Source organism: Ciconia boyciana, chromosome 26 (genome assembly GCF_034638445.1).
Source record: "Ciconia boyciana chromosome 26, ASM3463844v1, whole genome shotgun sequence".
NCBI classification, from domain to species: domain Eukaryota; kingdom Metazoa; phylum Chordata; class Aves; order Ciconiiformes; family Ciconiidae; genus Ciconia; species Ciconia boyciana.
Genome location: NC_132959.1, coordinates 1,639,519 through 1,652,027, shown reverse-complemented (window position 1 = coordinate 1,652,027; position 12,509 = coordinate 1,639,519). Strand labels below are relative to the sequence as shown.

Genomic DNA, 12,509 nt, shown 5'->3' with positions numbered 1-12,509 from the left:
GCTAGAATCCCTTTCAGTAGTCATGTCATATCACCCAAATTACTTGCTTCTCTTAGTCCTATGTTCCCAGGTACATGTCTCTAACACATAACAATAGGAGGAGAAAACACCATAAAACATAAAGCAAAGCTCCATGAAACCACTCAGAAAAATCAGTTTCCATAGACTTGTGACTGCCAGCTGAAATATTTTTCTGATCCCAGGACTGAAAGACAACTGGTAGAGAACTGTCCAAAAGCCATTAAAAGATGCTCCTAATTATTGTGTTTGCCTTGCATTGAGTAGCTGGAAGTAGAAATGCTAAGCCTGTAGAAAGAATGTTTTTACCCTTGTTATTTGTCTCGAGCCTTCATTTGAGAACCTAAAAGAAATTCCATTTTGTCTCCAGGTATACTGTTGATTACACTAAAAGACCTGTAACTGGACAAAAGAAATTACTGTCCTCCTGCCATCCTAATTATGCAGGACTCTTAAATAAATTAAGTCAGCTTACTTCCTCCCTAATGCTAAAGAGAGCAATAGAATAATAAAAAATAATTCCACACATAAAGCCTGGAGATAATAGAGAGTTCTGTGGTGCAGCGTACATGTCACGCTATGCGTGGGTTTGAAGTGCCTGCAACGCACAAGCAATAAGCAAACACAATTTCAGCACTTTGAGGAACTACGTATCCTACAATTTGGGGTTGGTACCTAATTATGAACTCACGCATAGGATGCCTAACATCCTCCAGGCAATCGACAGAGCTGTATAAAAGCTCTCTGCTTTAAGCCTTTCTATCCACTTCTCTCACCTTACTCGCCTTCGTGAATCGGGTAAGTCAGATTTCTCTCAAACTTTGCTAAACTTAACTTGCTGTCAAGAACTCTTGATTTTAACTTAGGACCAAGTCCTCTTCATTTACTGCCAGGCTGCCAGTGATCTGTAGATTATTTGCTACTGGAAATAGTGTTTGGTTTCTCATTCATTACCCAGCCCTGTAAAGATAGGCTCCAGAAGAGGGTTATATCAAGCAGTTTTCAATCCCACACTTATGACATTTTAGCACTTCAAAGAATTCCTTGACTATTTCAGGAGATAAAGAATAGTTCATATACATGGTTGTATATGGCTGCATTTAGTGGAGTTCTGCCGAGTTTATAACAGGAAAGATCAAACTTACTAAGTCGAAACCATCAACTCGAGTAAGGTAATACCATTAAAATTAGTTCATCTGGAAATACCAAAATACAATTGAAAAGTACATGACTTTGTCATACTAAAGTCAAAACTAGCCTCCAGATTACAGTGCTAGGAAGAACAGTAATAGAAAATATATTTACTTCCCAGATTTATTACTGATACCCTGTTGGACTGCTTCATCATAACCTAATGTTTGATATTTCTTTAATGTTAACATGAATGACCATGTTTTACAGATTGACTTCCACCCCTGCGAGATGTCTTGCTACGACCTGTGCTCCACCTCTGCCTGCGGCGTCTACCGCCCTCAGCCCCTCACTGACAGCTGCAACGAGCCGTGCGTCCGTCAGTGCCCTGACTCCACGACTGTGATCCAGCCACCCCCAGTCATCGTCACCTTTCCTGGCCCCATCCTCAGCTCCTTCCCCCAGGATTCAGTTGTGGGATCCTCTGGAGCACCCGTCCTTGGGGGCTATGGGGGCTATGGCTCTCTAGGCTATGGGGGTCTGGGGGGCTATGGCTCCTCCCTGGGCTACGGGGGTCTGTATGGCTATGGGGGCTCCCTGGGTTACAGAGGCTCGTATGGCTATGGGGGGTCCCTGGCCAGGGGCCTGTGTGGCTATGGCAGGTCTTACAGTTCTGGCTCTTGCAGCCCTTACTCCTACCGGTACAGCAGGTACCGCCGTGGCAGCTGCGGGCCTTGCTAAATCCTACAAAAACATCCCAAGTGAGGCATAACCGACAAATGAGATGTGATGGTTTCACAGCCAGAGGTCTGAACCTCCACTGCTCTGTTCCAAGACCACGGAGCTGTATCCCTTCAGCCCCTTTTGAGCTTCTCTTCTACTTTCAGTTTCCGCCCTAATGCTCTCCAGTCACATTTCCATATTGTCTGGGGTAAACATGTAACAAAGTTGCTCAAAATGGTTCCTGTTTGTTCAAATCAACAGCTAAGACTCAGGAAGAAGAAAAAAAAAAAATCAATCACATGTGAATGTATCCCTGACTGGAGAACAGTTTCATACTTCTTAGAGACTCTGAAAAATGTATTCCTTTTCTCACTATCATTAAAAGCTTATTGCATCAAAGTTGCCATGTTCTGGTGTTCTTTTCCTCATGTTTTTGCCCTTGTTATTTGTCTTAGGAGAAGTCTAACCTGTACAGCTGTCAGTAACAGTCTAAACTATGTAGACGAATGTCCTGCCCAAAAAAGCAGGGATTTCAAATGTACAAAAGCAGCATGAAGCCCTCAGCACAGAAGGAACTACTGTCCTGCCCTCCCCATTTTTCAGATAAAGATTCTTGACATTTTTGAAGAATATGGCTTCTTGGTTGTACATCCACTGGTTACAGATTAGTAGTGGTAGAGAAATGAAACAGTAGATTACTAAATTTAAACTCTTTCTTAAAAACGTTAGACTTGAGTAAGAATTTCTTCCAGGTAAGTCTTTGATCCATCTCTTTGAACTTCAGGTTCTCACTCAAATACTTAAACTCTGTCCTCAGTAATAGTCTCTGCAGAAAGTTGAAGTAATTTTCTGTCAAATCCTTAAAGAAAGAAAGTTTTCTGGGCCATGGAATTGTATGGAAATGGTCTTTCTGTATAATCATGAAATCTAAGGTGTTGGATGTTCTTTGATGGAAAAACAGCTACTCTGTACAGCTACCCCAAGGGCTAATTCATCTATGCCAACAAGAACAGCTGGAAGAGATAGAACAGAGTTACAGTGCCTGGAAAGCTTAAAAGGTAAAATAAGTCATAACCCTGGATACACATCCTCAACTCTGCCATGTTTCCCAGTTCCTCCTGCATGGGAAGTCCTCACAACAGAAACCCCCTTTTTCAGCAGCTCTAACTTTCAGCCTCTCCTGTGATATTCCTCATCTAAACAGTCCAGTAAACATCCCACCCACCTCTGAAGAACTCTTTTTCCCCTGTTGCAGCTCCTCCAATTCTCTCCCTTTCAGCAGCTCCATGCCAATACCCTTCACTACTCTCTCCCCACCTCCATAAATCCCTTCTGACTCAGGAGCATCCCTCCCACCTGATGGCCTCATCTGCCACCCTTTTCCCCATAATTTGCTTTTAATCCAGCCTCAGCTGAGCCACCACCAGCTCTGCTCCTGCTATGATAGCAAAGACATTCAAGTGGATCATTAGGGAATGGAGGTTTAGTGTGGTTTCTTTCTAAACATAATGTTATTATTGTAACACAGGCCAGCTGGGGAGGGAGGATTCCTGCTCCCAAATGTGTGCACTGAGAGCAACAAAGGGTAACTGACTTCAATGACAGCTGGGCCATTTCAGCTGTGTTTTTGAAGCCTGAGCCTCATCCTATGTAAGGATGAGAGTTTTCCTCATCTACAGAGGAGAGTTGTATATTCATAGCAGAAGAAATTAAAACAAAAAGTTGATTTGTTTGATGCAGAGTAGAATCACTTTAATGAGAAATAAACATTCACAGAAAAGCATGGCAGAATATCGAGAATATGCAGGCAATTCCTTCCATAATTGTTCTTCAGTTGGACAGTGAAGTGCCATTTTATAAGAATATAAATTACTTGTCTTATCCCGCCCATTATACACATAGATGGAAAAAAGCCCAAAAGACCGTGAGTAGAGGGTGAAGACATTAAGGACGTGCTGTGTACTCCCAGCTCCACTGCAGTGGGGTGGCAGTGATCAGGACTTCACAACATCTCCTTTGGGACCACTGCTGTGGATCAAGATTGTATCTCTCAGTTGCCAGTTATTCCTTACTCAGGGGATATTTCTGTAGGATTTAGCAGGGCCCACAGCTGCCACGGCTGTACCTGTTGTACCAGTAGGAGTAAGGGTTGCAATAGCCAGAACCATAGGGTCTACCATAGCCATACAGACCCCCGTAGCCCAGGGAGCCATAGCCCCCATAGCCCCCCAGACCCCCATAGCCCAGGGAGCCATAGCCCCCATAGCCCCCCAGACCCCCATAGCCCAGGGAGCCATAGCCCCCAAGGACGGGTGCTCCAGAGGATCCCACAACTGAATCCTGGGGGAAAGAGCTGAGGATGGGGCCAGGGAAGGTGACGACGACTGGAGGCGGCTGGATCACAGTCGTGGAGTCAGGGCACTGACGGACGCACGGCTCGTTGCAGCTGTCAGCAAGGGGCTGAGGGCGGTAGACGCCGCAGGCAGAGGTGGAGCACAGGTCGTAGCAAGACATCTCGCAGGGGTGAAGGTAAGCTGTAACACACACTGATGATTAGACTAAGTAGAAGACAAAAACTTCAAAGTTTGATAGTTTACATTAAAATAATGAGTGAAGTACAGGATTTTGAGGAAATAAATTTATTTCCCACTTTGCAATCATAATCCTCTTCTTTCAAAGAGCAGATTTTCAAAAATTCTCTAAAAAAACGTCTACACATACAAAAGCATATGGGAAGCATTATGCCTAGCTCTGAAAGTGTTGTCCCTCACGAATATCCTGCAAAGAACTTAGATATATTTCTACATATTAAACTGAAAACTGAGAAGCAAAAACAGAGAAAGCAAAGTGATTTTGTCCAAGGTAATTTGATGAGTCAGTAGGAAAACTTGGATTTGGGTTCAGCAGGTTTACATGAGATGTGGTTTATATATAACTTAATTACAGTAGCTTCTTCTTCCCACTCATCCCAATTTTGCTGAGAGTTGTAAGAACAACAGATTATGGGATTGTCACTGCCCAGATTGCTCAGAAAGCCATTTGACAAGACAATAAAGGACATTTGGTAACGTTATTATCCCAGTTCCCATCTACGCAGCCACTGTATGGATACAGCCTAGACAATTTCAACATAAATCAGCATTTTAGTCTGTAATGTCTTTCAGAAAGCTCATTTCAAATTATTATTCCCAGGATGAACCAGGACTCCTTGGTAAACCCAAGAATTCAGCCTGTATTCTCCCTTCTAAACTTTGTTCTTTTCTCCAAGGGTTATTTTACTCTTCACTCACTATGCCCTGAAAGTCCTTAGCAGGGTTCTAAGAGTATGAAAGCAAGCAAGAAAAGGACAGCCAGAAGATTTGCTGTACCAGGACAACACACATAACTTTCTCAGATGCATTGCTCATTCATCTCAGGTTGCATGAATGGCTGCAGTGGTGACGCTCTTATTAAATGTTGAACCTCAATAACATGCAAACTTTGGAACAAGTTAAATGCATTGAAGAGAGGGTAGTGCTATGCATGTCCCAGTGTTCCTGACACTGAGAACTCCGCCATGCCCCACGCACCAAATAGGTGTATCTGCCACCCCAGAGCCAGCAAGAGGATCTCTGTCCCAAGGCAGTGCAGATACACTCAACAGTATGGATGGTGGACATCAACCAAAGTTGAAATAGCAGCAATAAAAAGATACATTGATAGCAATAGAGAAGAATCAGACTTACCCAAGTCACCAAGAAGTCAAGAGAAGTGTTTGGAAGAGCTATGAGAGACAAGAGCTTTTATATCAGAGCAACTGGAGGTACAAGATCAGCACTGCTTGCCCGCCCCAATTTCAAACACGTGTAACTCGTTGAGATGATGAAATTGCTGTGTTCGTTATTGGAGTTTATGAGTCCTTTCAAATATGTTTGTAATGGGACCTAAACATTACTTTAGATTATAGAGAATTCTTTCATCTTGTGACTTGTTGGGGAAAATTAATACCTGGCATTATTCCAGTCACTTCCTTGAAATTAGAACAGAAATTATTAAGCCACCTCCTCTTGTATTAACTTAATACCTGGAAACTGTATCATGGGTTTATCAGAATTACAAACTGCTGTCATGGACAGGATTTTTGTTTAAGTGCATATAGTTCACAGTACAACCTGCCAGGACAGAAGTTAAAGACTGTGAATGTGATAAGCAGGAAGGCTGGGGGTGGTTGCTGCATGTTTAGCTTGCTCACCCACAGGTGGGGGACACAACACCCTTGGGAGTCGATGATGTTTTTCAGTAGTATTTGACACTGGCCCGTAACAGAGACAATTTAGCTCCGAAGAGCAGCAGCAATTCCAGGGATCTGCAACGTGTGCTTCAGTCTCTAAATAAGGCTTATGTGGAAACTGAAATTTCGCTTTGAGCAGAAAAATTGTGAAATCCTTAGTTTTGGAGCGCTGGGAACTCTTTTCATGCAGATATGAGTTGAATCAGTTTCTCCATTCATCAGTCACTCAAACAGTTGTATTCTCCTACAAAAATGTGTGGGGATAAGTCTGCACAATTTCACATAGGAGACGGAGAGGAAGCCTTTATCTTCCTGGGGCTTGTTTTTGTTTTTTAAGAAATAAACATGGAATGCGTTTCTGAAGTTAACTAAAGCTACAAAGGGACTGGAGATCCCGAAGAGAATTTTTCCAGTTATTGTTGGTTTGATGTTGTCGGTGCAAAGATGGTACTTGAGAACATTTAATAGACCTGAGGAAACCTAAGCTTTTTCAGTACAAATGGATCCTCTAGTGCAAAAATTGAAATGTGACAGAAATGCTTTGAATTATTGACTTCGATTTTCAGGAATTCATGACCTCCCAAAATACACTATTGTTGCTGCAAGCCATAAGTCCAGAATAGGGCTGAGCTGGCAGTTTCTGCAAACAGGGAACAATTATAAACTTGGAATGCACCACGCAAAACAAAGGCTGGTTCTTCCCTTGTTTACAGATGTGTTGTTTTAATACTGCAGACTCTATGCCATAGATTATCTCTAAATTATGAGGTGGGTTTCTCAGCCTTTGAGGTGGTTAGAATTTTTTTGGACAATAATATTTTCAAGCTTCCAGGGAGCAAGTCTTTTAAATGCTGCAAACTATCCACTAATGGTTTGAGAATGCATACTTACGATTAGATTAAAGGCATCTCCCTGGATTTAGGTGCCTAGCAATTATGAAATGACATCACATTAAAATATGTAAGCCAAGGTATTTGTATCCTTGGTATAATCAGTTCATGGCTGAATACTGGGGATTTGTGCATCTTCAGTTTTTTTCAACATAGAAGTACAGAATTAAATATAAACTTTTAAATAAAATACAGCATTTCATAAGCTGTATAATCAGTGTATCTTTATCATTCGCAGTTGCACATCAGACCACAGAAACAGAGGATTTAGTTGTTTTCTCGAGATGTTACAATTCTATAAATGAGCAGCCTTTATCCATGTAAATGATTTCTCTGTCTCTATCATGGTGTATCTCCAGATAGCTTTAGCAAGTTGCCACCAGTCATGTTTCATTTAATTTCGTTTCTCAGTAGTCTTCAATATTGCCTGATCTGAAGATGGACCTCAAAAGGAATCCCTGAAGGCTTTGTATCAGGAGACAGAAAACTGGAAAATGTGGGTGTCAAATGTTTCACAAAGAAAGTGCTTTGCAATCTTGAGAACAGAAAGAGTAAGTATTATTTTGCCTCTAGACTCCAACCTGGGCTGAAATACAGTGAGATAGACCTGCTAGAAAAATCTGAGTAGTTTAAAACTATGTTCTATCTCTGCCCTCTGCTTAAGAAGACCTCATTGGTCTTCTTCCATGGTTGTGGAATGATGGTCCAAAGGACTTGCCAGTGTTTGAGAAAAGGACAGGGAGAGTAATCCACAGCTGAATGCACAACAAAGCAAGCAAGAGGTATTTCCCCAAGTCCCTCGTTCATTAGATGAGGCCAGCATTGTGTTCAGGAGCAAAAGCCAAACAATAGAAAACCATTTAAGGACCACAGGATGTTTTCTATGGCTTCTGTTGGGTGCAGTATTGGTCTCACCTTAAGTAGCTGAGAGTGCAAATGATAAAGATAAAACAGACGAGCCCAAAGTTGTTCTAATGAACTTCATTTTATCTCCAGGTATCTTACAGCCTGGATCTAATGGAAAACTCTGTACACATCAGGTAACCACAGTCACGCAGTGAGCAGCCAGGTTTTGCCATGAATAATGGAGAAGCTGAGGAAGAGCGTTAGTATAATTCTTGTTGTAACACCAAGGATGAGAATGGAATGATAACAGGAATGAATATGACATATAACCATTTGAGTTGAAAGAGGCTTCTGTGATGAAATGCACCTATCATATTTCACGAGACTTCAAACCAACAAATAAACAAATAGTCAGCAAAACTTTGAGGACCTACGTGTCATATTAGTTTTGGGTTTGCCCCAATTATGCACATGCACAAATTGCACCTTAAGTGATCCCCATGATCTAGGGAACTGTATAAAAGCTCTCCCAACTCAGGGCTCTTCATTCCACCTTGCTTGCTTTATTCACCTCAGTGAAAAAGGTAAGTGTCATTCTATATGATCTCTTTCCTAAAATTTGAGTATCTCTCTTCTGCCGATTTTAAATAAGGTCGGAATCATCCATAAGTATTCTAAGATTCTTAGTAACATGGGATTATTTTGCCATGAATATATTTTTCTTATTTGGTGTTGGACATCCATGTATTGGGTTTAAAATGGTAAAACTAGGTTTTTCAAAAATTATTGTTTCCTGTTAATACAAATTTGAGCTATTAAAGCATCTTCCAAAACATCAGCATAAGACTTGTTCAATCACTAGGAATTTTTTTTAAGGATTTTGCATGTAAGTTTTTGATATGTGTCTATGTATATGTATGTAATTGTTGAGGGGAAATGCTTAACCAAAAAGAATATAGAAGCATTGTCTAAAGAAGTATTGGAAAACAGAGATGAAACTAGAAAATGAAACTAAACCTACCTTTTACGTTGTCCTTGCTTTGAGCAGGGAGTTGGACTAGATGACCTCCAGAAGTCTCTTCCAGTCTAGCATTTTATTGGTTCTAGTGGGGAAAAAAAATTGTTCACAGGAGGTACTGATTCCTAGTCCTTCCACGGATTTTCTTTTAGTTTGGATCAGATCCTGTGGTGACAATCTTTTTGAAGAGCTCAGGTCCCAGCATACCTATCTGCAGTAGAAACCTAGCCCTAGTTATCTGAGTGTACCAGTTTCCCATCGGGGAAATCAGACAAATAATCTTTTCACGCACCCTGTGACTCTCAAGCTATTTTGGAAGCACTTCAGGGCAGGGAATGCCTTATTTAATCCATGCTTATAGCAGGTTCAGCATATTGGCAGCATGATTTTAGCTATTGCTTCTGGAAGCGCGCTACAAATCAATATGCCAGAGTTGTTCTTCCAGCTACCCATTAATTTACCACATGAGCTTTGCTGGTTGTCAGGTTACACTGCTTTGTTTTTGCTAGTAGAAAACAAACATGAAACCACCTTTTAGACACAGACATTCTAAGAGTGACTGCAAAGTATACTGGAAGTAATTTGCAAAGTAAAGTGCGGGATAATATTTTTGCAGTGTTTGACAGTGGGAGAGAACAAAGAACTGCTTCTTAAAGGGAACCAAGTATAAGAAATCAGAAATTAGACCATAGAAGAGATGACTGTTCAATGTGCAATCTGGGCAATGCTGATTTACAAGAGGGAGAGATGTCTCATGAAAAGTACTAAAGAGAAGGAAGGACAATCAAGACCTGAAAGATAAAGCCATTATTCTAGTCCACGTGTCCAACTTTCAAACTCTTTTTCCCATTGAATTTTTGCCTTTTCTTTACTCATCAGTGTGTGTTACAGCTTACCTTCACCCCTGCGAGATGTCTTGCTATGACCTGTGCTCCACCTCTGCCTGCGGCGTCTACCGCCCTCAGCCCCTCGCTGACAGCTGCAACGAGCCGTGCGTCCGTCAGTGCCCTGACTCCACGACTGTGATCCAGCCGCCTCCAGTCGTTGTCACCTTCCCTGGCCCCATCCTCAGCTCCTTCCCCCAGGATTCAGTTGTGGGATCCTCTGGAGCACCTGTCCTTGGGGGCTATGGGGGCTATGGCTCCCTGGGCTATGGGGGTCTGGGGGGCTATGGGGGCTATGGCTCCCTGGGCTACAGGGGTCTGTATGGCTATGGGGCCTCTCTTGGTTACGGGGGTCTGTATGGCTATGGTAGACCCTATGGTTCTGGCTATTGCAACCCTTACTCCTACTGGTACAACAGGTACAGCCGTGGCAGCTGTGGGCCCTGCTAAACACAACAGGAAAATCCACTGAATAATGTACAAGTGAAAAACAAAATGCAGATTCACCAGTGAGCAGATGAGTGACAGCTTTGTGAAAGCACTCACAAATCCTGTTCAGTGCAGTGCCTTCTGCATGCTCCGCACTTCTTTTTTTCCTTTGAATTCTTTCCTGATATCTTCATGGGTTCAATTCCTTGTTATCTTCTAATTTATCATACTTGTGACTGAATGCAGTGAGACATTTAACAGCGTCTTTCAAAATGCATTTGACTCTGACATCTTGGATATACATTCTTGATACTGCAATATATTTTTGTTCTTTTCATTCTCATTAAAATTCTGTTGCATCATTTAAAATAAGTGTGTTGTGGTTTTGTGTTCTCATCCATTCTGAATTTGCCAACTTTTCTGGATAAAGCTGCCTGTTGTACCTATGGCTGCAATAATATTGTGCAAACCCTGCCCACATAGTGAAAGTCTCCATGAAGAGCCCTTGCTAGGCCTGTTTCACCACTGAATTGCAACAACATGGTCACAACATGCTGGCCATAGATAAACAGCAGCCTTCTCTACACATTACTTTATTAGACTCCCCACTCATGAGTTTGTGAGATAATTCTTTGAACTGCAAGTGACTGTTCTCACTCTGAAAGTTAAGCTCTTGCTTATTCCACTGCAGACTTCTAATCCAATGTTGTACAAATAATTTCACCACCACAGCTCTTAATGGAAAATTGGTGACTGATATTAAATGATTTTCAGATTCTGTGTTTCTCTAGCACAGACCAGCCTAGATCCATGTTATTAAATTGTCTCTCTCTCCAAAATTCTGGTTGTATGCAGATGACACTTCTTCAAAACCACGATAAGGACCATGTGCATAATTTCACAGTACATCTGATTTAGTTCCTGGGTTTGGGACTTCTTTGGTTCTGTTTAAGTTATGTATATATTAAATATAAATAGAATTTGTGGAAATATTATATAGGTAGCCTAAAACAAAACAAAAGTACTGCACCATACATGGCATCTCTTTCTAGGTTATCAGTAAAGAATGTAACCATCTCCTGATTCAAGCAGATGCTTATCTCACAAGATAGTTTTCTTTATGTGGTTCAGCTGCCAAAAGATCTTAGGCTACATATTTTACTGCAGTAAGAAGTATGGCTAAGCATAATGTAATATTGTTCAGAGAACATCCGACCAGAAACTGAATGCAGAATATGAAGAAAGAAAGGCAAGAGTTGCTGCACATGTCCAGCTCCAGTCTCTGTAACTGGACAGTGCATACAGCACACTTCTCAGCACTCATCATTACCTAAAAAGTCAGCTATAAATCTGACTTTTATTTGTTTTTATTTAGTTGTCTCTGGTAAATTGAATAGCTCTTCCAGCAAGACCCACAGCTTCCACAGTGGTATCCAGTATCAAAACAGCAGCCAGAAGGGATGTTCTACTTGCTGCCAGGACCTGAAAATCTGTAAGAAAATCTGTTTTGATAAAGACTACAGTATCAAAAGCTCCCGTAACAAAAGGAGCCCTTAAGTATGAGTGCTAACAGAGATCCCGCTATGCTGCCCTGAAGGAACTAAGCATCTGGGCTGGCAAGCTGATGACAATGGATGGTGGCTGAGCCACTGCCCTCAGGTCAGGACAGTCAGCTCCTTGCAGCTATTGGTGCTGGTGCTGGGCATGAGTTGCAAATGGGAAACATGGCTAAGTGTAAGCGTAACACAGCACAAATTCCCCTGGAACAGGAAGAAAAGCTTAGAACTCATGGAAATGGGAAAGGCACAGCAGTCTGGATCCTCTGCAACACTAATTTAGTCCCAGATGCATTCCACCTAACTGTAGCTACCCCACCAAGATCTACTTGCTGCTGTGGATGTAATTCCTCAAATATGCATAAGCCCTGTAAGAAAAATGATTTTTAAGTGATGGTTAATCATTGCTTAGTGGAAACACAGGAATATAGCAGGCCACATGCTTCCTCAGACAAATGGTTGCTCTTATCCTATACCTTGTCTCTGGTAAAAGTCAGGTCCACCTCATCTGAAGTTTAGTGTAAAAATCATGATGCTATGCATTATTGAATGAACTGTCCAAAGCTCACCTGATTCCTAACACCCTGGAGGCTCCTTTTGCTGTGAGTAAGGAAGCTTTGCTTACATCCCTTTCAAGCTTTGGCTTTCTTCCATACAAAGTAATTTGAAACAGCTACTGGAAGACCAAGTAATTAACTGTGAACAGGACATATCCTTTGTTAAACATGGCTGCAACTGAGGCTT

The 12,509-nt window shown here is 41.7% G+C and overlaps 3 protein-coding genes across 3 annotated transcripts; 2 read left to right on the top strand and 1 right to left on the bottom strand.

Annotated features, from left to right (window-relative positions):
- Positions 1 to 1,440: 1,440 nt before the first annotated feature.
- LOC140644089 (scale keratin-like) lies at positions 1,441 to 1,890 on the top strand. Its single transcript, XM_072846594.1, has one exon. The coding sequence runs from the start codon at positions 1,441 to 1,443 to the stop codon at positions 1,888 to 1,890; it is 450 nt and encodes a 149-aa protein (XP_072702695.1).
- Positions 1,891 to 3,966: 2,076 nt separating this feature from the next.
- LOC140644154 (scale keratin-like) lies at positions 3,967 to 4,386 on the bottom strand. The gene has a single exon (XM_072846721.1). The coding sequence runs from the start codon at positions 4,384 to 4,386 to the stop codon at positions 3,967 to 3,969; it is 420 nt and encodes a 139-aa protein (XP_072702822.1).
- Positions 4,387 to 9,807: 5,421 nt separating this feature from the next.
- Positions 9,808 to 10,230, top strand: LOC140644115 (scale keratin-like). Its single transcript, XM_072846638.1, has one exon. It carries the CDS (start codon positions 9,808 to 9,810, stop codon positions 10,228 to 10,230), a length of 423 nt encoding a protein of 140 aa, XP_072702739.1.
- Positions 10,231 to 12,509: the final 2,279 nt, after the last annotated feature.